The sequence below is a fragment of the Sminthopsis crassicaudata genome, chromosome 1 (assembly GCF_048593235.1).
Source record: "Sminthopsis crassicaudata isolate SCR6 chromosome 1, ASM4859323v1, whole genome shotgun sequence".
Classification (NCBI taxonomy): domain Eukaryota; kingdom Metazoa; phylum Chordata; class Mammalia; order Dasyuromorphia; family Dasyuridae; genus Sminthopsis; species Sminthopsis crassicaudata.
Window position 1 is genome coordinate 565,848,987 of NC_133617.1, and position 24,498 is coordinate 565,873,484.

The 24,498-nt window shown below is 33.9% G+C and overlaps 1 protein-coding gene across 2 annotated transcripts; it reads left to right on the forward strand.

Annotated features, from left to right (window-relative positions):
* The first annotated feature begins 1,424 nt into the window (after nucleotides 1-1,424).
* CCNH (cyclin H) lies at nucleotides 1,425-22,932 on the forward strand. Of its 2 annotated transcripts, XM_074282138.1 has the most exons (9): nucleotides 1,425-1,834; nucleotides 5,060-5,182; nucleotides 7,506-7,579; nucleotides 7,744-7,954; nucleotides 9,543-9,706; nucleotides 13,646-13,716; nucleotides 18,934-19,045; nucleotides 20,470-20,530; nucleotides 22,769-22,932. In XM_074282138.1, exons 1-9 carry the CDS (start codon nucleotides 1,718-1,720, stop codon nucleotides 22,805-22,807), a joined length of 972 nt encoding a protein of 323 aa, XP_074138239.1. In that variant the 5' UTR covers nucleotides 1,425-1,717; the 3' UTR covers nucleotides 22,808-22,932. The 2 variants fall into 2 exon arrangements, with proteins under 2 accessions (XP_074138239.1, XP_074138240.1); XM_074282139.1 differs by lacking the exon at nucleotides 5,060-5,182 and having other exon boundaries at nucleotides 1,575-1,834.
* Nucleotides 22,933-24,498: the final 1,566 nt, after the last annotated feature.

Here is a 24,498-nt window from a genome sequence, read left to right on the forward strand (position 1 = left end):
TTAAATTTGTATAATTTCTCTGATTCATTTGCTGTTTTTCATGGCAAATAGGTGGACTACCTATTGATAATGGTCTTTGTGTATTTAATGAGAAGGAACTAAGCGCCACAGCTTAAGCTACTCTTTGCTGGAGAGCAATCAGGAAAAGTGATTTTCATTCTTAACCCAGAACCGTATCTTTAGACTTACAGAAGGTGCAGTAAAAGATGTCATTTATGCCCAATATACCTTGTAGAGATAGGCAAGATCTCTCCGCCATGGGATTCCTATATCCTGCCCACCCTTTGCTCACAGCTATTCTCCACGTAGTGTCCTCATGACTTTTCTTTTACTCTCCTCCACAAAGATGGACAAAAATCCCGATCATGTGCCCCTTTCCCTCCAGGACCCATTCACATATCTCAAAAATAGAAAGCACACACATATATCTTCACTGAGGAGATTCCTATCAATTGGTGTAGAATTAAGTGAATCCTAGACCGATTTTAAAAAGAAACACAATACAGTAAAGTTGAATAACTTTCTATGTCTAAAGAGCTTAATTAAAACAGTGATTGATTAATACAACGATTAACCTACCAGTGGTCCTCCAACCTTTTAAATAGGGGCCAGTTCACTGTCCCTCAGACTGTGGGAGGGCGGGACTATAGTAAAAACAAAAGCTCACACTCTGGCTCCGCCCCTCAGCCCATTTGCCATAAACGTCCTCAGCGGCCGCATCTAGCTCCAGGCCCGAAGTTTGAGAACCCCTGCTCTACGTTATATAACAAAATTGTCTGGTTCAGAAAAAACTGATGTGATGGGAACAAAATGGGATGGGACCAAACAATATCCTAAATCCCTCTTATTCTTCACTCCTTCCAGCAAGTTTAGGTAAGTTATTCCTTGACATCAAAACTATCTTTGAGAATTAATTTCCTTAATCCTTTCCTTGTCAATTGAATACAAATAGCAAAGATAACAGGGTAGTAGCAGGATGACCCGCACTGAGATAGCAAAGCATATCCTGGATGCTTTTCCCTGCTTTCTTTCCCAGATATAGTTCAGTAAAGCTCTTATCATGAACTATTAAATGCACCAAAAATGACTCATTTCATTCCATTTTTAGACCTCAGGTATCAGGATCAATATTAGATAGGTCCAGCCCTACTATACCTAAGTAATATTAATTAGTCAACTATTCTATTTAAACAATAACATCAGCTTTCATGGCAGTTATTAATACATTCAAGCAGCAACTCAGAACAGAGTTGGAAGAGACCTGAGTTTGAAAGAGGAAAAAACGGGAGAATGGAAAGGCGGCGATGGCGAAGTGCGCAGGCGCACGGGGAGGGGGGGAAGGGGATGGCGGTCAGAAGAAGGCGATTGGCCAGCCGGCTCGGAGCCCCAGGCGCAGCTGCGTCGCCGCGTTGCGGCCACACATCAGCGTATGACGCCGCAGGAGAGTGCTCTAGTACCTGTGTGGAGAGAGTTAGCCATTGGTGATAAGGGGAAAAGATAAAAGTCGATTACCGCCCCTACTCTACGCAAAACGTCAGCACCGTGACGTCATCTCGTCGGCGGTGGAGGAGAGGCGGGACGTGATCAACTTCGGAGTCCGAGTCTCGCGAGGGCTTAGTTTTCTCTGCTCGCCGGGTTTAGAGCAGGAGCCTGCGGTTTCTTTTTGCCGGCTTCTGTCCGGCCCTCCCGCACCCCTTTCCCTCCGCTGCTTTCCAGAATGTATCACAACAGCAGCCAGAAACGACACTGGACGTTCTCCAGCGAGGAGCAGCTGGGGCGTCTCCGGGCCGACGCCAACCGCAAGTTCAAGTGCAAAGTGGTTGCGAACGGGAAGGTTAGTGAGAGCCCTCGGTCCCCCGCGGTCTCGGCAGGGCTGGTTGAGATCCCTCGGTTCACGTTCATCGGTATCATACGAAGTGTTTGGAGCCCTAAATCCCATCGCATGTTCCTGCCAGAGTCGCGAAGACATGACTTCATATTCAAACTCAGAGCTTTAGCCAGATGTATGACTCTGGACAAGTTGTTTCCCATCTGTAAAATGACAACATTCTTTCTCTCCCACGATTGATGTGAAGATCGACTAAGGCATTTGTACAACATAAAGTGTTATAGAAATAATGCTATTATTATTTTCGAGTCTTACGAGCTGGCAAGCCTCTTAGATACGCCCCAACTCCACTGGAGGGGTTAAATGACTTGTTCGGGTCAAGAGTTTACACTCTTTGTATGGAATTCGAATTCCCATTCCCTTCCAGATTCAGGGGGCAATCTTTATTTTGTGGAATGTTGGGATTTTTTTTTTAACTCTCTTTAAATTGGCAATGAGAAAATTCTACACTGGAAGTACCATGACTTGAAATTCATGCCATGTTGTGGAATTGTGTCTACTCCACAAGAGTAGATCATGGGCTGCCACAGCCTGGGAATTCATCACCTTGTAACCTACCAACTAATATTTGTCTAGATTGGTTTTAGGACAGCGGGAATTAATTCTCAAGTATTTATTAAGTAGTTTCTGTGACAAACAGGTGCTGGGTAGTAGGGAGATTTAAAAGACAGAATTGAGCCAGCCTCGAGTTTCCAGTAACTAACATCCCACAGGGGAGACAGCATATGCATTATATAGTCTTGCACAAAAAAGTAACAGGTAATCTTGAGGGGAAGGAGGGCCAGGAAAGACATTATAAATAGATGAGGTAGCCTAAGAAAGATGCAGAAGTAAGGGAAAGCGTTCCAGACATGGGCAACCAGCCAACATAAAGACACAAAGAGAAAATCAAGATGGTGACCAGTATGGCTGGACTGTGAATTCTTGACGGGGAGGAAATTGTAATAAATCTTATACATGTCAGTGTCTCCTTCCATTCATGTCAGACATGTATAGAGATGGTCACTGTCAATTTCACTGTTACTTACCTTATTGAAAAGTCTTTCCTCTTTGATCATAATCACTCATCATTCTACCTTTCATAGGCCTCACCCATTCAAAATTTATTCTTTGCTTTCATCAAACTCTCTAGTCCCTCATAATTTTCTCAAACCATATCCTCCCTCTACCCCCCACCAACCAGTAATTTGCTTTTTCTACTCCACATTCTCTTCTGCATTAGAATGCTTTGCCCATTATTACTATTGCCATTCATCTCTGGATTTCCTTCACATTTTACTTTTGCTTCTACTCAGGAAGTGCTGACTCAGCTGGAGAAAGTCTTTGCAACTCTTCTGGGGACTATTACAAATTCAGGTTATCCAGCCTCAACTGAACCTTCACTGCCCCACAGCAGTCATTTTAGTCTTTCCTAATTGATTCCTTATCCTGTTCCCCATGAAAGCTGAAAAAATTGCACAGCTATTTGACATGAATTCCCTTTTCTGAGGACATTTTCCACTCTGCTCTCCTTCCCTTAAGCATTGGGTTTTTTGCCTTGTCAGAGCCAATCTCACTAATACATGTGTTCTCAACCTTATCCCTTTCATCAGATTGACATCTTCTGTCATCCTTAAACTCTTTCCCCTTCAATCTTTCCTTATTTATTGCTTTCAAATGTATCTCCTTTAAAAATACTAGATCCTGCCATCACTTCAGATTATTATCTAGAATCTTCCATTTCTCAGGGAAGTTTCATAAAAAAGATATGTGCATTTGTTCCTTCTAACTATTGAGCATTTTGTAATCTGGTTTCAAACTTCATCACTCAACTGAAACTATTCTTTCCATATTTGCTGATGATCTTATAGCTAACAAATCTGATGTGGTCTTTTCAGAGTCCTATTCTTCACCCTGTGTTCTGTATCTGACATGGTTGACAATGTCTTCTCCTCCTAGATTGTTTCTCCTTAATCTCCCCCCTCCAGACATGAATCGCCAGTTACTGGGCCATTTCAAACTGGATGTACTGGTGGCAAAGCAAAGTTAGCATGTCTAAAACAGAACTCATCAACTCTTCCTTCTTCCCAGTTTCTTCATTTCTATCAAAGGCATAATTTAATCTCCCAGTCCCCCAGGTTTTTAATGTCAGCTTTAATTTTGACATCCTGCTTTTGCTTACCCCATATATCTAATCAGTTGTCCAAGCTTGATGTTTCTGCCTCCATATCTCTTGCATCCAACTCCTTTTCTATATTCACACAGCTAACAACATTAGTTTAGGTTCTCATCTCTTACCAAAAAATGGATTGGGTAAGAGAGATGAGAATAGCATTGAAGTTGTGAACATGATAAGCTGATGATAGTGCCCTTCATGGAAGTTGGGTTTGTAGGTTTTGGACATAATTGTGTTTGAAGGCTCTATGAGACAGCTAATTTTAAAATATTCAATGGGCACATGATTCAGATCTAGAACTCTACTAAAACACTAGGATTGGATATGTAGATATAGTCATTTTCTGTATACATTGGAACTGATTAGGGTAGTGGTTAGGACACTGTAGATAGGAAGACATGGGTTAAAATGCTTCATTAAATACTTGTGTAAAATGAGAAATGGGAATGAGCACACATGATCTTTCCAGTATATAACTATAATATATTGAATTTATTTTTAAATAATGGAATAAAATAGGCATTTTTATGTAGTACAATAAAAAAACAACTATACATGGAACTGCAAATGTATTGTGCACAACTTGCTATTCTTTTCAAATATATAGCAAAGTTCTTAGGTAATTTTTTTTTTTAAATTTCCTTGCTCCCATTCCCTCACTAATGGCTATCATTAGACATAAATTAGATATATATGTGTAAAATCATTCTATACATCTATTAATTATTTATCAATTCTTTGGATGGCATCTTCACATGAACTTTATAAAAGTTAATTTGTATATTTATAATAGACAATTCAGTGGCTTCTTAAGATCCTTTCTGGTTCTAACCTTGTCTTATACTAAGACTTCATATCTAGAGCTTTCCACTATACTATATATCATTCTCTTCCTGCTTTCTAGCAAAATTTGGTTGTGAAGGAGAAACGGGTTAGGCATTATGCTTCTATTACATTGGGATGTGTGCAAAGTTTGAATAATTGACTAAAGTGATTTGATAACTTTTTTCTTAAAGGTTCTGGCAAATGATCCAGTATTTCTTGAACCTCAGGAAGAATTGATAATCTGCAAATATTATGAGAAAAGACTATTAGACTTCTGCTCCATATTTAAGCCTACAATGCCACGGTCTGTTGTGGTAAGTCATAGATAGGGTGAGTGAACAATAATGCATAGAAACAAACTTAGTTCCTAAACTCTGAATTATCCCAATTCAACTTTTTCTAAATGAATATTATATTCTTTGCTCACTATTTATACAAAATATCATTCCCACATATGCATATAATCAATGTTGATATTATTCTTGTGTTCTGCTTTAATGGACAAGATTACCAATAAATTGACTTCAAACTCATTAAACCTGAATTCTTCTTTTTCTCTCAACATCAGGTGTTTTTTTTGCCTGACCCAGACTGTTTCTCTGCTTCTAATTCATCTTTTAAAAGCTACAATCCTCTAATACTATATCATACTTAGCATATATTTATGGAAAATAACCGTTACCTATTTACAACTCATTCTGATGATTTTTGTTCCTTCTTGTAGTCAAACCATAGCTTTTCCTGTTCCATTTTCCCCCTTCCTTCTTCCACCAATTTGTTTTTAATTACCTCATACTTATTTTTTTTTTAATATCTTGTATTTCTACAGTAGAATATAGGCTCTTTGAAGTGTGAAAAACTATGTTACATAACATAGTACCCTGCATATATAGTAGGTGATTATTGCATGTTTGTTGATTGATTAATGTATTTGTCCTTGTCAGTTGAGTACTCCTTAATACTTTCTTCTGGACGATGACTGGTCTAACAGATTGAACCTAATAGAAAGTACTATGCTTTTCAGATGGAGAAACTTAGGCACATCAAAATCATAAAGCCCATTGAAAAAGATAGCATTCCTAATATTTAATCTCTTTTATGAACATTGTGTTATTTCTTCAGAATGTACAAAGTCTAAGTATTTAGAAGTTCTGGATCAGAGAAATTTATAGCAGTCTTTTTAGATGTCCTGAAATCTAGATGTTTCTTTTGCCTTGAAAGTAGTGAATGGTTTGCCCAGTACTCCATAGTACTCTTCTCAGTGCTCTCTCTGCATGTAAGTTATTATGTAATTAGAAGCATGATACATGAATAATATTGTTGAGAAATTGTAAATTCTTCAGATAGTAAGGACCTAGAGAGATATACCACATTTTTTTAGATTTGATGACAACATAGTGTATAAGTATAATATATTGAATTTAGTAATTTATTTGAAATAAATAGGATCTCAGAATCTGTCTAGTACTTGAAATACCCCCCTCTACAATGTCTTTAACAGGTGGCCATCCTATCCTTGTTTAAAGATTTCCAATGATAATGAACCCTAATATAAAGCTCATTCTACTTTGTATAGCTTTAGTCATTGGATGGTTTTCCTTAATATCCAGCTTAAATTTGACTCTGGCTTCAACTTTGGCTGTCTTTAAAAAATTTTCCATTTTGGAATTTTGCATGTTGCCTTTATGGTATTTTTGTTATTTTTGAGGATGAGGATGATGATAGTTGACACAGTACTTTAAGGTTTTCAAAGTATTTTATATACATTATCTCATTTGATCCTTTTAGTTTTGAATGAATACCAATGTAAATTTTATCTCAGTAGTATGCCTAGGGCTTAAAGGATGTTTTTCCCCTTATAGCTATAAAATGTCAGCAGATGAGCTGACATATGAATATTGTTCAGTTAATATTTATAAAGAGTAAAAGATAAGTAAGCAAGAATATGTATATGTAGATCTTATGATGATTAACATATTTCAGGATTATTGTTCAGTTAATATTTTTTAAAAGTAAAAGACAAGTAAACAAGAACATATATATGTATATATGTGGATTTTATGATGATTAATATGCTTCTAGATTATTCTCTATTATACATTTGGGGAGTTGGAAATGGTAGTGATGTTCAGTCATTCAGTTCAGTTCTGTCCAAATCTTTGTGATCCCATGGATTATAGCACATCAGTACTATCTGTGGGGCTTTCTTGGTAAAGATAATGGAGTGCTTTGCCATTTTTGTTCTCCAGTGAATTAAAGCAAGCAGGCTGAGTGACTTGCTTCAGGATCACACAACTAATAAGGATCTAAGACTGGATTTTAACTCTGGTCTTCCTGACTCTAGGCTCAGAAGTCATGTTATTAAAATAAAGTAAATTACAGGTATGTAGTAAGAATAAGAAAAAGGCTGTGAATTGTTTAAATTCATGTATTGTTATGACTATATATTTTAAAAGAGCCAGTTATTGGTTATGGGATTTTTTGTTTTTTTCAAAGATTTTTGTTGTTAAGATGCTGCTTAAATTCCAAATAATACCATTTGTACTGTTCAAAAACTTAGCCAATTTGTGATATTTTATTCAAAAGGATAATTTAGTTGTATATGATTGTCTATAATAAATATTTTCTTTAACTTAGGGTACAGCATGCATGTACTTCAAGCGTTTTTACCTCAATAACTCAGTAATGGAATATCATCCTCGGATAATAATGTAAGTCATAAACATAGCACTTTAGATATCTTGTCTAGTTGATTTTTTTTTTTTTTTTTAATTTAGGGGGGAAAAAATGTAAAATCCAGTTATACAGGAGAGATTGAATTTTCCAACCAAACTTTAAAAGTTTAATGGGTGGAATTTTTTTCTTTTCCTCATAGGCTCACTTGTGCATTTTTGGCATGCAAAGTAGATGAATTTAATGTGTCTAGTGCACAATTTGTTGGAAATCTTCGGGAGAGCCCACTTGGACAGGAAAAAGCACTTGAACAAATTTTGGAATATGAACTCTTACTTATTCAGCAGCTTAATTTCCACCTTATTGTCCACAATCCTTATCGGCCATTTGAGGGTTTTCTCATTGACTTGAAGGTAAGTAAATTAATAGTGTTTTTTCTGTTGAATGGTACTTAATGGGGAAAGATAGTATTTAAAACTCTTAAGCTTATTTTTTAGGTAAAAATATATAAACATCAATATCACTTAATTAGGGTTACTTGAGGTTTATACAAATGAGAGTCTTTAGTTTGGAATCCTTCCATTGGGTCTATTTCAACCCCTTCTAAGTTTATATATTAATATTAGAATAACCTTTCATCAGATAATCAGAAGAATCTTGCCATATTAAATAATCATATTTAAAAAGAATTTTCACATATTATATCATAGGTTGTTTTGTACTTTAAAAAGTTAAGGACCACAAATAAGCTTTTAACTTTTCAATAAACTAGATGATGACTTGGCTAATTACCATTTTTCTATTACTAATAGAACATTCAATGGGATGCACCTTTAAATTATTGAAAAGGAATTAGCAAAGGCTTTTAATGGGTTCTGATTCACCAAGCAATAGCTCATCTTAGTGCCTCATCTTACTCTATTGGAGTGTAAGAGAGATTCTTCTGTTCCTCTGGTATTCTACTTTGATAGCTACTTCCCTGAAAGCAGAAATCTTATTGGTGCTCTGGTCTCTTGAAATCAAACTAAGTTTTACTATTCATATCAAAGGGAATTTTGGAGTTATAAATTGACCGTGACAGTTGTGTACATCTTCTTTGGATTTCCTAAAAGGGGCTTTTGCTAACATTTGGGGAGAATTGGCAAGTCTTCATCAACCCAAGATTAATTTTAGTGATAATAGAAACATCATTAGTCTCATTCAGTTACTCACTTAACTTATTTTTGTTGGGAGAAAGGATAGAGGAATATAGTCAGGAAGACATAGATTCATATCTTTCCTCTAATAATTATTCTTTGTGTGACCTTGAGCAGATAACCTCATCTCTCTGAACCAAATGACAGTAATAATAGGACCTAATTCATTGAGGTTTTTTTTGAGGATCAAATGACATAATTTCTATAAAATGCTTTGCAAACCTTATAGCATTATTTATATGTGAATACATTAATATGTATTTTATATGTCATGGTACTCTTGTTGTCTATTGTGAAGTAGGAAACGAGTTGTAGCACAGAGAGAACTTTATCAGTACCTTAGGTGGTATTATCCTGCCTTCTTAGTGGATTTTACCTATTTATTCCTTTTAATGTGACACAAGGGAAGGGTAATTGGAAGTAAAGGCTCAAATTATTTTGCATCTGCCTGGCATTTTCCCTAGTGGCCAGCATAACATCCACTTTTCAGAAGGCATCCTCCTGAAAGTATCTTATTCAGAATAAGCCATCTCTCAGATAATTCATCTGTTCTAAATAAAATATTTTACAAGTGTTATATATTAGCCCTTTTTTTTTCCTGCCTTAGGGAATAATAGTGTAGGAAGCCAGCAAACTGCTAAAACATTTACAGTGATTTGTTCTTTGCTATTTTCTGAGAGGACATAGTTTTATATGGGAAATATATTAAATTGCTTATTAAACACAATAACAAATATTTTCCTTTTAATATGATTTAAAACAAATTGTTTAATTCCTGTTCTTTTTTTTTTTTCTTTTTTTAAAGACTCGTTACCCAGTCCTAGAGAATCCAGAAATTTTAAGGAAAACAGCTGATGATTTTCTTAATAGAATTGCTTTGACAGATGCTTACCTTTTATATACACCTTCACAGATTGCTCTGACTACCATTCTATCCAGTGCTTCTAGGGCTGGAATTAACATGGAAAGGTATAATTTCATTTTATGTTTTAGATACATCATTTGACATTTTATTTACCACTGATTGAGACCCTGTTTTTTAGTAAAGTGTTATTTTAAAATGTATCAGTTTGTGTCCAAGTTTAAGGGTTGATTTAACAATAGAAATTTTTTTAAAAGTAGAACACATTATTAAATAATTGAATCGTTTTTCAAGTTTCTTTAAAAATAAATACTTTTTTCATCCAAAATAATTCATTTCTTCCTAAAGATTGATATGGACAATATGATTCTTCAAAACCTTTCATAGCTCTATGATATGGCGTATATAGAAATTTATTTCACTATTATCTTGAACAGGGATGGGGAATCTCCTGCCTGGGCTATATAAGACAACCACAGGCAATAATGAGCAAAAGCTAGATATAGCAACCTCTACTGCTTGAGTTCTGTAAGTTGATAAATTTGTGTGGCCTGCAAATGATATTTTAAATATCCAAATGGCCCTTAGAAAAAAAAAAAAAGGTTCCCTATCCCCTAGCTAGAGATCTAGAGTGTTAGGAGAGGCACAGTATGCATAGATGGTACCCCTATTATGTAGATTATGTAGAAGCAGCTGGGGGCCCCCCAGTGGATTGAGGGCTGTGTCTGGAAGACCTGATTTCTATTTTAGGAGCTTAATAGCTGTATAAATCTAGGCAAGGCACTTAATCTCTGTGTTCCTCTGTTTACTCATTAGTGAAATTATAATAATAATAGAATTCCTCTCCCCTGGTTTGTTGTGAAGCTCAAAAGAGAATAATGATTATAAAGAGAACAATACCTGGCATTTCGTAGGCATTTTATAAATGCTAACTAGTATTGTTGTAATTATATTAATATATTACTATAACTTGAGAATAAGAAAGTGTAAAGTGAATTGATGGGAGGTCAAGCAAAACTGACCAATTGTAACATTTGCAATGTTCTACATTAGCATTCCCACTCTGCAAAGAAGGAAGGAAAGTATATTTTTAAATTTTCTTTTCTAAGGACAAATGTTTTCATCCTAATTACACAGCATTCAGTTTCATGGTTTTGTTGTAAATTTTTGGTGATTCTATTGACATTCCTATGAAAATTGTATATATTGTTTTTCCTGGTTCTGCTTATCTTACAATTACTTACCAGTTCATATCTTCCTCTGCAGCTCTTAATTCTTATCCATCATTTCTTATGGTAATAGTTTAGTAAAATAGTATAATTTTTGTACTTTAGCCATTTTCCAATTAGGAAACTATTTTGTTTTCATTTCTTTGCCAGTATATAGTAAATACCTCTGAATATTTTAGTATATATGGGACCTTTATGTAATGTTCTTGTTTGGTTTTCTAGAGGTCTTTGGGGGGAAGCCTTCTTTTCAGTTCAGTAATCACCACAAGAATAGCCAGGTGTTAAAGTCTAAAAGTCTTTATTGTTTCCCTCCTCTGGTGCTCAGCTTACTTTCTTATGGCCTTCAGACAGGACTTGGTTTCAGTGGAGAAAATGCAGTAGTACAGGCCTGCCACCACAGGGTGTGAGATGGCATGAATGAATCTGAGTCCAAGGGTTTGTGCTTCAGCCTCCAGTCCCCTTGTCTTCCCTAGCTCTGAATGAATCTAGCTGAGACTCCCACCACATTGAGTATAAACCAATCATATCACTAGAAAACCATTATTTGTTGTAAGATTAAATCAATCATAATGAACTATTAATCACCATGCTAAACTAGATAACCATTATCTCATCAATTCCACTCATTTAACATCTTTTAAAAATCCTTGTTTCAGAGTTCTGGCCCATAACATCTTTATATCTGTCTTTGACCTCCTTCAGGTATATACCTATTTGTGTGATCCTTACCTTCACCTAATTGCAAATGACTTTGCAAGATGGTTGGACAAGTTCACAGATCTTGTACCTCTTTCTGCAGTCTTTACAGTACTATTTCCATTTTATGCTGGATAAGAGATGTCAAATCTGTATGTTGTATTAATTTGCGTTTTTATGGTTAGGAATTTGAAACAATAGTTCATATGGTTGTTAATTTTAAATTCTTTTGAAAGCTGTTCATATTCTTTGACTACTTATTCCTGAGGCAATGTTTCTAAGTCTTAAATTTTTGTGTTTGGTGCCTATGTATTTTAATCTCAAACTCTTATCAAAATTCTTCCCTCCCCTAATTAACTGTTTTTGTTTGTTTGTTTGTTTGTTTTTTGTTGTTGAGGCAGTTGGGGTTAAGTGACTTGCCCAGGGTCACACAGCTAGGAAGGGTTAAATGTCTGAGACCAGATTTGAATTCAAGTCCTCCTGACTTCAGGGCTGTTGCTCCAACCACTGTGCCATCTAGCTGCCCCAACTGTTTCTTTTTATTTTGTTTTCTTTCATTTTGTTTCTACAGCTTTTCCATTTTCAGCAATCAAAATTATCTATTTTTATCTTTTGTGATTACTTTTGTCATTTGGTCAAGAACTCTTACTAAAATGTTAGAGATACTTGATGTGGTTCTTTTTAATTTTTTTATGGTGAGCTTTAATATTTAAGTCATGTATCCATTTTGAACTTAGTTTGTGTGTACATGTGTGTGTATACATAAATAAATACATATATACATACAAGCATAAGATATTGGTTTTGTGCTGCATCTACAGGATAACATGTTCCATATTCCAAGTAATCAAATCATAAAATTGAGCGATAAATCTAAATTCTGCTATTCGGTGCCATGTAAAATTCGAAAGGAAAATACTGTTATAATTTTTTTTTTAATATTCAAACAAAGTATGGTAGAACTTTAAAAAAAAATTAGTTTACAAAGTTTATGAGTAGAATTAAGTAACAAAAAGGTTCTAGTTACTCTTCATCATTTTTTTCCTTTATACTTTGTTTTTCTTCTATTATTTTCCAATATATATTCATCCTGCTAGTCCTTTTTTTACTTCATTTTTTTTCTCCCATTCTTCCCTGTTGCATTGTTTGGGTCTCCATTTATAATCTTTATTAGTCTGTTTTCTTAAGACTTTTTCCATTTAAAACTGTGCTTTAAACTTTTATCTTCATAAACTAAAACTTGATAATTTTTTTAAATTCCCAACTAATGTTTAATTGTAAATCTTCATATCATTAACAGAATATTGTTCCTTTAACCTTGGATGTCAGGGTAAAATAATGTTTCTGGCCACTGACATGCATAATGTATGTATATTAATATTCATCTATATGATAGTAAGTTTTCATTGGGTGAATGAATATTCTGGAGTAGAAATTTTAAAGAGGAAAAAATGAAGGACAAAATCTAATATCTTTATTCTATTTTTTTTCTTTTAAGATTTATAAAATATAAAAATGATTTTAAACAATTGACAATTAAACCATTAATTCTTTTGATAAAGTAATAGAGATTTAATCCTAATTTCAGGAATCATTGTCTAAGTCTGGCTATTGATAAAAATTAGTAACATGGTTCTGGACAAGTCACTTCTCTTTGTTCAAGACAACTTTCTAAGATTGAATATCATATAGATTGCCAATCTGCATTGGTGGAGAGAGTTTACATACTAGGAATTTTCCCCCACACTGATGAAATGATAGTCTATTATCAGAAAATCTTATGTCCATGATAATCCTGATGCGTTTTATTTCTAGTTCTAATATTTTGGTGATTTAATGAAGTTGCAATTTTTTTTTTTTTTTTTTGCAAAGAACCGAAATTGATTTATATATTACAATTGCAATAAATCTTTGAGATATTAGGAGATATTGTGATATTAATTTTCTTATATTTCAAATATCATAGTATAATTTAAATTAGTATAGGATAGTAGTAACATTTGCCTGTCATGATTGACAGAAAATTTTACCTCTCACATATATGTATTCTATTCAATAATAGCTACAAAGTATTAATAAAAAAAAATTAGTTTGTAATTTTACCTTTCCCCCCTTTTTTAGTTACTTATCAGAGAGTCTTATGCTGAAAGACAATCGGACCTGTTTGTCACAGTTATTAGAGACGATGAAATGTAAGTAAAGAAGCTTTTTAAGGAAATGCTTTTTGTCTTTTACATTAATTTGCAGATGATATTAAAAAGACTAAGCTGTCATACTGTATAGCAGGAGTTCTCAAACTACTGCCCACTGAGGACTTTTATGCGGCCCGCTGGGTTATGGCAGATGGGCTGAGGGGCGGAGACAGTGTGAGTTTTTGTTTTTACTGTAGTCCGGCCCTCCAATAGTCTGAGGGACAGGTAACTGGCCCCCTATTTAAAAAGTTTGAGGACCACTGCTATATAGGCTCCAAAAAGATTTTGACATATTAGAATATTGGACTGAATTTAATTTAATGAAACTAAGTTTTATAAAAATTTTAAATGTTAAGTCTTATGTTTGTGAAATCAGTTTTTTGAACTCAAATGCAAGTTGTTCTGTACTGTTTATGTGACTGTTTTGTTTCTGAGCGGTTTAACCAGTGAACAATATCATGTGGCAGCCATCTAGTGCTCCCTTGAAGTGAATTAAAAGGCTGAACTTTCAGGGGTGAGGACATGGTCCTTTTGTATTCTAATCAAATCAGATTTGGAGCATTGTCTTCAGTACCTAATAGTACTATAGTTTGGGAAAGGCATTAATAAAATAGAGAATTTCCTGAGCAGGGAAGCCCAGGATGGTGAAAATCTGTGTCATTTGAGAAGAGAAGATCCAATAGCCTGTGTTCAAGTATCAGAAGATTCTTTGTATGTTCTGTTGGACTCCAGGGACTAGAACCAGGATTTTCTGAGTGAAAATTGCAATAAGGCAGATTTAAAATTAATAATAAAAGATTTTCTAGGTATCAGAACTATTAAGGAATGGAATAATCTTGCCTTGGGAGATGGTGGGCTTCCCTTCACTGGAGGCATTTCAGCAAAGAATATGTGACCAGGTATTAGGTTGTTTTAGACATTTGTTTTCAGATATTGGTTGGATTAGATGACTGCTGCTATCCCTTTTAAAATTTTCTGATAAATACTTGAAGGCACCTATTTGTATTTTCTCTTTCCTGGATATAATAACATCCTTATGTAGCATAATCTCCACTAAGAACAATATGCTTCCTAAAATTTGGCCCTTGGAATCAAACACATATTTAAGGCTAAGCAGGGCAGCATAGAGTAGGACTATCTCTTCATTCTAAATACTTTTATCTTTTAATAAAGCATAATCATTCAGTAAGCATTTTTCAAGATCCTATGTTCTGCCAGGCACTGTGCTCAATACCAGAGCTACAAAGGCAAAAATGAAACTGCCATTGGCTAAAAGGACCTTACTTTAAAAACTCATTTAATTTTTGACTGCCATGTCACACTTATAATTCATAATTCCCTTTTTTCAGAACTGCTATCTAAACGTGCTTTCCTTGTCTGTACTTGTAAAGTTGATTTTTTTTTTTTTTTTTTTTTTTTTTTTTTTTTTTTTTTTTGGTGAGGTAATTGGGGTTAAGTGACTTGCCCAGGGTCCTACAGCTAGGAAGTGTTAAGTGTCTGAGGCCACATTTGAACTCAGGTCCTCCTGACTTCAGGGCTCTACCTACTGGGCCACCTAGCTGTTCCATAAAGTTGATTTTTTAAAAACTGAAATGAAGATATTAATCTTTGTCTCAGTGAAATAGCATTTTATAGTTTTATATCAGTGCCCTAGATTGCCTAAAACTTAAATTTCTGTCATCCATAGTATCAGCTGTCTTCTAGTTTTTTATATCATATACAAATTAATATATATCTTCAGCCAAGTTACTGATAAATAACATAAGACCAAGGGTAAAGATCCCTGCAATATTCTACCACATTGTCTTATAAACTGCCATTAGCTCACTTGGGTTTGGTTATTCACTGATTTCCAGGTGATAATAATTGTATTATTATCCAGCCTACATTTCTATATTTTGCCCACAAAGGTAACATTAGAGACTTTGTGAAATGCTTGGTTGAAATCTAGCCAAAACAAGAAAGTCACTGGATTCAGATAGTTCTCAATCCCTTCCTTGTCCTAATTTTATTTTTATTTGAAAAGAGATTGGGAAACCAATTAAGAAATATAAGGCTGATTTTAGACCCTGTTATTTGTTGACTCCTCTCCAAATAGGTCCTTAGATGGCAGCAATAAGCTGCCCATCAATAAATCCAGGAGAAAGACTCATATTGAATAATTGGGGAAGGATAAGAAACAAAAACCTTTATTCTTTATTCATCCAGCATTACTGAGGACCTGTGTGACATACTTTGGGCATCTCATGATGATCATGAGATATTGTGAGTGGAAGGAGAGGAGTAAATGACCCCACCTGGATTCATATGACCTAGCTAGTAGTCCCAGTTTTGCCACCTGAGAGACTTATAACCATGGATAAATTAGTTCCCCTCTCTGAACTTGTGTCCCCATTTGGAAAGTAACCGTTTAAAGAATAAGGAGCAAATCACATCCTCATGGAATGTCTAGAAGTGAGACAGATAGCTATAATAGATAATATTACATGCTAAGTGCACTGAAGAGATTAAAAAAAAACCCAAAATGGAACCAAGAGTCACAGATAATAGGGATAAAACAAATTGATTAATTTAACAAACACTAAATGCTCTTGCATGTGGTACCAAACATACAAAGATCAAAGAAATAGGTCTTACCTTCAAGAAGTTTATATATCCTAATAAAGGGATATAACATAGATAAGATAAAGGAATAGTGTAATTGGAATGTAAAGTACCCCAAACAGAAAAATAAAGCTGTGAAGATAGAAGTCATATTGTGAAGGACCTCAGAAACTAGGCTATAGTTTTCATTTTATCTTAGATACAGTAGTTCCCTACTGAAGAATATTTACAATCTTGCAGCAATATGGGCCTAATGGAGAGTAGATAATGTGAATTTGTAATGGATCCATAGACAACATTTCCATGACTTCCTTCCTCTGCTTGGGATAAAGAGAAGATAGTAAAAGTACTATGGACCAAGGATTATATGCAAAATTAATTTGATTAATTGTAGGACCAGCACTGTGAATGGGGAAAGGTGGTTAGAATATGAATGAACAGATGGACAGAGTAGAGATTATGGTAACAACTAGAGTAAATTAAGAACTGAAAATGAAAAATGATATTAAAAAACAAAAAAAGATGATTATCAGTGAAGAGATTTTGAGTTCAAGCATAAAGGTCTAGGGGGATAGTCAGGTCTGTACTCCTGGCTAGGAGAGTTAATAGCCTCACTTGCAAGTTTCTCAGACATTGGACCAGATTGACCCGATGCAGTATAGGATTTTTTGAAAGTTTTTAAGTTTTTTAACTTCAAAATTGGTTCAAAATGGATATAAGTATGTTATTATTGACATCTCTCAAGCTTTGTGTCTATGAAAATGTTAAGTTGTAGATTTAATTTAAAATTTTATTTATAAATCAAGTTACCAATTCGTCATTTTGTCCTTTGTTTATTACTGACTTTGTTTGAGGTTGGAACTTCCACTTACAAATTGGTCAAATTAAGTTGTAGGGCTTTAGTTGTACCACTAGAGGGTTCACTTTGAAAGTGAAGTATGCTTTTGATTCAGTAGATTTAGGAATCAATGAATTGTAAAATTGGAAGGGAACTTTTATAATTAAACTGATATTTTCCTTTTAGAGAGAAGGGAAACAGAATTTTGTTCTAAAATTTCTATATTTTCACCCCATTTAAAAAATTTGTATTTTTAAAATGGAAAGTTGTGAAAATGCAGAATAGTCTTTGAAATAAAATGTTTTTTTAATTACATCAGGTCACAACTGTCATCCTAGAGAATATTGAATTGTAGATAGTGACTTAATTGGCTATTTTACTTGTTACATTTAAAATCCATAGATATGTAAGTTGATTCTTTGGAATACTGGAACTGGATGAAGGCCTAAAGATTCTCTCACACAACAAATTCTTAAAGAGATTTAGATAATTTTTCCTTCCCCTCTCTCCTTTAGAAATCATCTAACTAATGATAAAATTACCATCTATTAGTTAAAAGTATGGGGAACATTATTTCCCCTCATTATTCCAATTACTTTCTTTGGGGAAAAGAACCCTCTACCCCAGATTATCATCTCTGTGTAATGTTTTTACTATGCCAGGATGCCAAACTATTTTCTATACATGAAGATAGTGTTTCATATTCTTAGCAGGGCTTCAGTTTCTTTTCCCAAATGAAGTAATAAGTTTGCATTGATCCTTTAGGTATTTTAGTCATTCTCTAAAGCATTTCCAAAGTAACCTGCCAGTGTTAGAAGTGCAGTCTTTGAAACAGAGAATAGTAATTATTAGTCCATTTAGGATTTAACCATAATCCTGAAATGACTTGCCAGAGTAATAGGCATTTCATAGTGTGTTATTATTCATCAGATTATGCTAAAACATGAACCATGGAGCATATAAATTAGAATTCTTTTTAAAGGTAGAAGGGACTGTATTTGTTCTGGATTTTTATCCATTTCCCTTTTTTACAGATTAGCAACCCAGAAAAGTAACATGTCCATGGTCATACAGCTAGTTAATGACAGAGGTGAACAGAATTCAGATCACCTGATTCCTGTCCCTTCTTCACCTTGTGAACTTTGTTCTGAATTTTCTGTACCCTTCACCTATAGGGCTAGAAGACAAACATGAACCTGTTGCTTCTACCTTGAGGTATCTTTAAGGTAGTTCTCTAGCTGATTTTTTGAGAGCTGGAAAAGAACATCTTGTGCTCTATACATGACCTAAAGACAAGAAACCGAAAGAGTTCTTTATAAATTAGAGCAGCAGCTTAAAATCAAAGAAGTGCCAACAGGAAATGAGAAAAGTATTGGGAAGTGGGGCAAAGAACATAGATTCTTCATGGTAGTGCAATGTTTCAGGAGATAGGCCTGGACCCTTAATTTAGCAAGAATTATTAAATAGTACTAAATATAGTATGTATACATATATAGGCATATATACACTATGTATGTGTATGTATAGTGTAAATGACTACAAGTCTTAATTATACTCTAGTTATTTAATGATAATTGCCATTTTATGATACATATTAACAAATATGAGCATCATTTTTGGATTTTGGTATGTATAGTTTAATGTTATTTCAGCTTTTGTTTTGGTTTAGAAAACATGAAATATGGAAAGTCATTTTCTTTAAAAGATTCTTATTTTTCTCACTTTTGCCAATGGAATTTCTTTTATTTAAGTCAAATACTTTCATATCTTCATAGGCATGAAAACCTTAGTAAAAAAGTATGAACCACCAAGATCCGAGGAAGTTGCTGCTCTAAAACAGAAACTAGAGAAGTGTCACAGTGCTGAACTTGCATTTAATATAAACGTGTAAGTCATTGTGAGGATGTTCATCAGGAACACAGACATTTGAGTTCTACTTAAACTCTTAGAAGCAGCCATTTTATGATGCATATATTTCTCTCTTTAAATGTAACATTATATGATGCATTTTTTCTTGTAAATTAGTAATGCATGGCTCAGAATGTAACTATGTTTATAGTTTATAAGTTTGGTTTAATCTTTATATTCATTAAAGGATGTGATACAGGGCTACTACTGTAACATATACACTCTTGGTAATAAAGATATAGTACAAGTGTACCAAGATACTGTTATTTCTATAGCTTTTCTGCCTAGAGATAGTTTTCTGAAGAGGGAAATCCTGTGAAATTTTCTTTTGTGGAAAGATTGGGGAGATGTGGAGTGCCTGTCCTTGATTTGGATGTTGAATTTTAAATTCTGCTATTAGTACTTGATCTTTGCAAAATGAATAATCTTTTCACACATCATTTTGTCACTGTAGAAGAAGGCTAGGTAAGTGTGGATGATTGGTTTGGATCTGGCAATGATAAGATTAACATAATAAAGCATGCAGGCATATTATGTTTATGAAATATTTTAGGTGGAATTCTTAATTTAAAATAGAAGTTAATCTTTCAATTTAATTACATTTCTTTGTTGAATTTTACTTAGTTTGAATTTATTTGGGTTCTTTATCACACCAGAAGCAATGAATATTTGCTACATTGATGAGGTAGAACTACAACTTAATCTCAGATCATATAATATGTGATTAATTTTTACATAGAGTAGTTATGAATTGGTGCAAATTCAGAATGGATACACAAACACACACACACCTGTAGTTATAACCAGTTATTAAAAATTGTCAGTATATCCCAGAAGTTTAAATTTGTAGCTTATTTCTTTGGCTTTTTCATGGCAAGAAAAAAATAGAAGGGATTGTGGGAAAATTACACAACACTCCAGAAAGGTATTTTGTAGGATTGAGTGAAATATCCTTTTAAATAGGTTTTGTAGTGGAATCAAACAACTTTGCCCTTACCTATTTTTATGTTAGTTGTCTTAACCCTATAAAATTTAATTGACTGTCCTTCAACAAACCCGATAGGTAATACACATTTTCATTTTTATCTTTCCAAACCTTTTTTTTTGTATAAATTCTTGATCTTTTGTTCTTCTAGATGAACTTTTTTCTAGCTTTGTAATTTCTTAGTAGTTTGATTGGTATAGCACTGAATAAGTCAATTTAGGTAAAATTGTCACTTTTATTATATTAGCTCAGCCTAGCCATGAGCACTCAATATCCTTCCATTTGTTCAGATCTAACTTTGTGTGGAAAATGTTTTGTAATTGTGTTCATATAGTTCTTAACTTTGTTCTGGCAGGTGGATATGTATGTAATTTTGTTATCTTACCGAAATTTTATGATTATTTTTCCTTTAATGCAGAAAGAAAAGGAAAGGGTATGAAGATGATGAGTATGTCTCAAAGAAATCTAAGTTGGAGGAGGTTAGTATATTTCTTCTATAGAAGAATTGATATTCTGAAAAGTTATTCTCTTTATATAACTCTCTTCAAGCTCTGGTTTTGGCAACAAGGCAAGTCAGTAGCAAACTGCAAGCAAATAGAGAAAGCTCTGTGTGCTTATTGATTTTTCAATTTGACATTTTTTTTTATTCTGACTTTAATGAACAGCCCCCCAGAAGGAAAGAATATTTCTATAATAAAATAAAGAGGAAAAGTAGTTTTTATATGAAATCATGAAACTGCTATGTACAACTAACTTGCTTTTTTATAAAAGCACTTAATAAATTTATCTTATTGCTTTCAAAGCTATTCTATTTGTCTCCTTCTTTGGAAACATCTTGCATTTCTTTGCATTTCAAAAATGCTTCATTGACTACTGTTTTGCCCTCTGCTGAAATTACTCCTCCTATATATATTCCTGCTTTTTTTTTTTTAATAGAGAGGAATGTTAGATTGTTTTGAAAAACATCATGACCAGTCTCATATAGAAAGCTCATCTGGTAATCAGAAAAAACAAGGTTCAAGTCCCTTCTCTGACATATATTGTATTACATGGGCAGTGTTGTAGGCTACTCTTGTAAGACCATCAGTTGTAAAGATGTAAAGATGGTGCCAGTCTGCTAATGTAGATCTACTCTTATCACAGATCTAATACCCCCAAATCGTGTCATTGAGTTTGATGATTTTTTTTTTTTTTTTTTTGTCTAAAGCTATAATTTAATTGATATAGGGAATTCTAGGGAGGAAACTCTCCTATAAAAGCATATCAGTACTTGTTCAGCTACTTAGAATTTTAGAATTGACTGAAACATGTAAGAAGTTAGAGACTTGTCTAGGATTACAACAAGCAAATATCTGAGGCTGAATATAAATTCTGTTCTTCCTGTCTCCAGGTCCAATGCTATTCTCTACTTTTTCCTCTAGCTGCCTTTTAATGAGTTGTTATAGTTCATTTTGAACTAACAAAAAATCATTTAGTTTCTCTTTATATGTAAAGATCTATAGTAAAAGCTGGCACTATAGAGATAAGTAAATGTAATCATTGATGTAAACTGTTCTTAAGGAGCTTATAATCAAATGGGTTGGAGAGAACATGTTTGAGACCTACTAAGATAGCAGTAACAAAGACAGTCATCAAGAAGTTAGATGTAGGACATAAGTAGTGGAGAGACTGGACTTAAGAAGAATTAACATGATAATGGGTGTCATGAATAGGAAAATTATAGCAAAGGGCTAGTTTTTATGGAGAGAAGCTGAATTCAGTTTAAACAATGTGAACATGTAATTTAATAGGGAGCTATATGTTGTTAGAGGTTGATTTTTTATTTTCACCTTTTTTTTTTCTTTGTAGTTTTTCTTTTTTTGTTCTTCCCCAACATGACTCATATGGAAATGTTAAAAAATAAATTTACATGTATAACTTAATCTTTTTTTTTAAAAGAGGAAGTATAAAATATGGAAGGTATGACTGAAAAGAATTTGGTAGTTTTAATGGACTCTGTGTTCACATGACTCAGTCTATATTAGGATATATTAAAATAGGCATAATGGTTCAGAGGTCCCACTCTGCTGTCATAGTAGTATTGTGTTAACTTCTGGGTATCCAGTTTTAAGGACATTATTGGAAACTGCAATTACTCTCAAGAGGACTACTGAAGATACTCGGTGGCCTTGAGTTCTGTCACATGGAGTTTAGGTGAAGAGTAGAAAAGACATAGGGTGAATATGCTAGCTTAGATATTTGAAGGGCAGTCATATGGAAAAATGGATTTAGCCTTTTATAGGTGACCCTAAATTGGGAAAGCAATTAAATAGGTAGAAGTTGGCAAAGAGGCAATTTTAGGTTTGATGAAAAAAAGTTCCTTAAGTTAAAGCTATATAGGAAAGCTATATAGGATTGAAATAAACTTTTTCAGGAAGTGTAGATTCTCAGGCATTGGAAGTTTTTCTGCAAAGGTGGATTTGCCCTTTCTTAGGTGGTTTAGAGGTGATTTTTTTCCCAGGTATAAGTTCAATTAGATTACTTAAGTTCTTTTAAATTCAAATTTTGGTGTCATTGGTGAACTTAAATTTTTCACTAATATTTTGGAAAATGACCTAAATTACAAGGTATAAGAAACTGCATGATTACAGCAACTCCATTGTTTGCTCAATTCTGTAGCTAGCCAAAAAGAAAAAAATTTCTTTCCTAAACATCAGTATGTTCTTTTTTCCTTTCAGGAAGAATGGACTGATGATGATCTTCTAGATTCCCTTTAACTTGTTACCTTGGAACATTCAAAGTTGACTCCCAAGTTCTGAATTTTAGTTTTATCACTTCCACTGAGAGATGGGGTTTGTCTTGGACCAAAATTGTACAATAAAAATAACTCCCATTCATTAAACTTTCCTTTTTTTGAAGTTTTTTCAGTCCCTCTTTAGGATAGATGGGTTTTATGTGAAGTAAAATACTCCCCAAATTCAAGCACATGATTTGGATAAGCTGCCTTCAGTAATACTAAATTTAAGCTGTAGTTTACTTATTAACAGATTATTTCTCAAAGATAGAAAAATATTTTCAAATAGTAGGCACCTGTGACTTATGTTCATAAAAAATATTCTAGTAAAGAATAAATATAAATTATCATTAAAGACTGTATAATTCTACCTACCAAGTATCATATGGAGATGTAATCCTGACATCTTAGCCATTAAGTAAAATATTAATTTAATTTTCTGCTTAGGTTTGGATAGTTTAGCTCAAGTTCATAGCTTTAAGTAAAAGAATCAGACTCTGAGGCAGTGAGTAAAAAGAGAAAGAATGCTAAACTGAGTTGGAGGTACAATTTCAAATATCTCTACTACATAGTACCTCGTTGACCTTGGACAAGTTCCAATGGGCCTGTTTCTTCTATCTGTAACATGAAACCCAGTTTATATATGAGCAGCCCTGAGGTGATACAGTAGATAGGGTACTCAATCTAAATTCAGGAAGACTGAGTCTTCCTGAGTTCAAATGTGTATTCATTCATTCACTAGCTGTGACTGCAAGTTATTTAACCCTGTTTGTCTCAGTAACTCATCTGCAAAATGATCTGGAAAATGAAATGGCAAACCACTCCAGTATCTTGGCCAAGAAAATTGTAAAAGGGGTCACAAAGTATCAGACATGACTGAAATAACTGAATAACAAAATTGTTATCTTTACTCTGTAAAACTGATAAATTACTTCATTTGCAAACTTGTGACAAATTTCATGGTTTCAGTTTTCCCTGTTTACAAACAGATCATATATGCTTTCATATTGCAGTTTAAAGCTTAATTGGGTTTTAAAGATAAATACCTTTCTTAAGAAATGTTACTGGTGCATTGAAGGCAGATCTGCAAATCTCTGACACCGGAGAAGAATGTAATCTTATTACTCCATGTCTCTTCTTTAATAAGATTTCTCGTAAAATTCTAAAATTTAAAAGTCCCTGGCCTGTAATTGCATGATTGCAAATATTTACCCTTTTTCAGAAAAGAAACATTTGTCCTTTTAACAATTTTGTGGTGCCTTTTCATACTGATTAGCTGTTTTCATTGCCCTTTCCTTCAGTCTATTCTTTCACAGAAAACCAAAAAAAAAAAAAAAAAAAAAAAAAATCAAGCCAACATTTGAGGAACAACCTCATTCTTGCACAACAGTTTTCCCATTCCTTTTTCATCAATAACTTCATTGTAGCTTAAAGTAATCCCCATTTCCATCAGGAAGAAGTGCTGAAAAAAGCACCTTTAAAATCTACTTACTAGGTAGCACACTGGATCAAGCACCAGCCCTGAAGTCAGGAGGACCCGAGTTCAACTCTGATCTCAGAAACTCTTGAACACTTCCTAGCTGTGTGATCCTGGGCAAGTCACTTAAAATAAGTACTGTGGTAAGAATAAGTATGCATTTACTATCCATAATCCTCTCTTTACCACCCCATCAT

Excerpts from the sequence above, each read along its gene's own strand:
- CCNH (XM_074282138.1), top strand. The coding sequence starts at position 1,718 with ATGTATCACAACAGCAGCCAGAAACGACACTGGACGTTCTCCAGCGAG. Across the intron at positions 1,835-5,059 it reads AAGTGGTTGCGAACGGGAAG|GTTCTGGCAAATGATCCAGT; the intron begins GTTAGTGAGAGC and ends TTTTTCTTAAAG. Across the intron at positions 13,717-18,933 it reads GTTATTAGAGACGATGAAAT|GCATGAAAACCTTAGTAAAA; the intron begins GTAAGTAAAGAA and ends ATATCTTCATAG.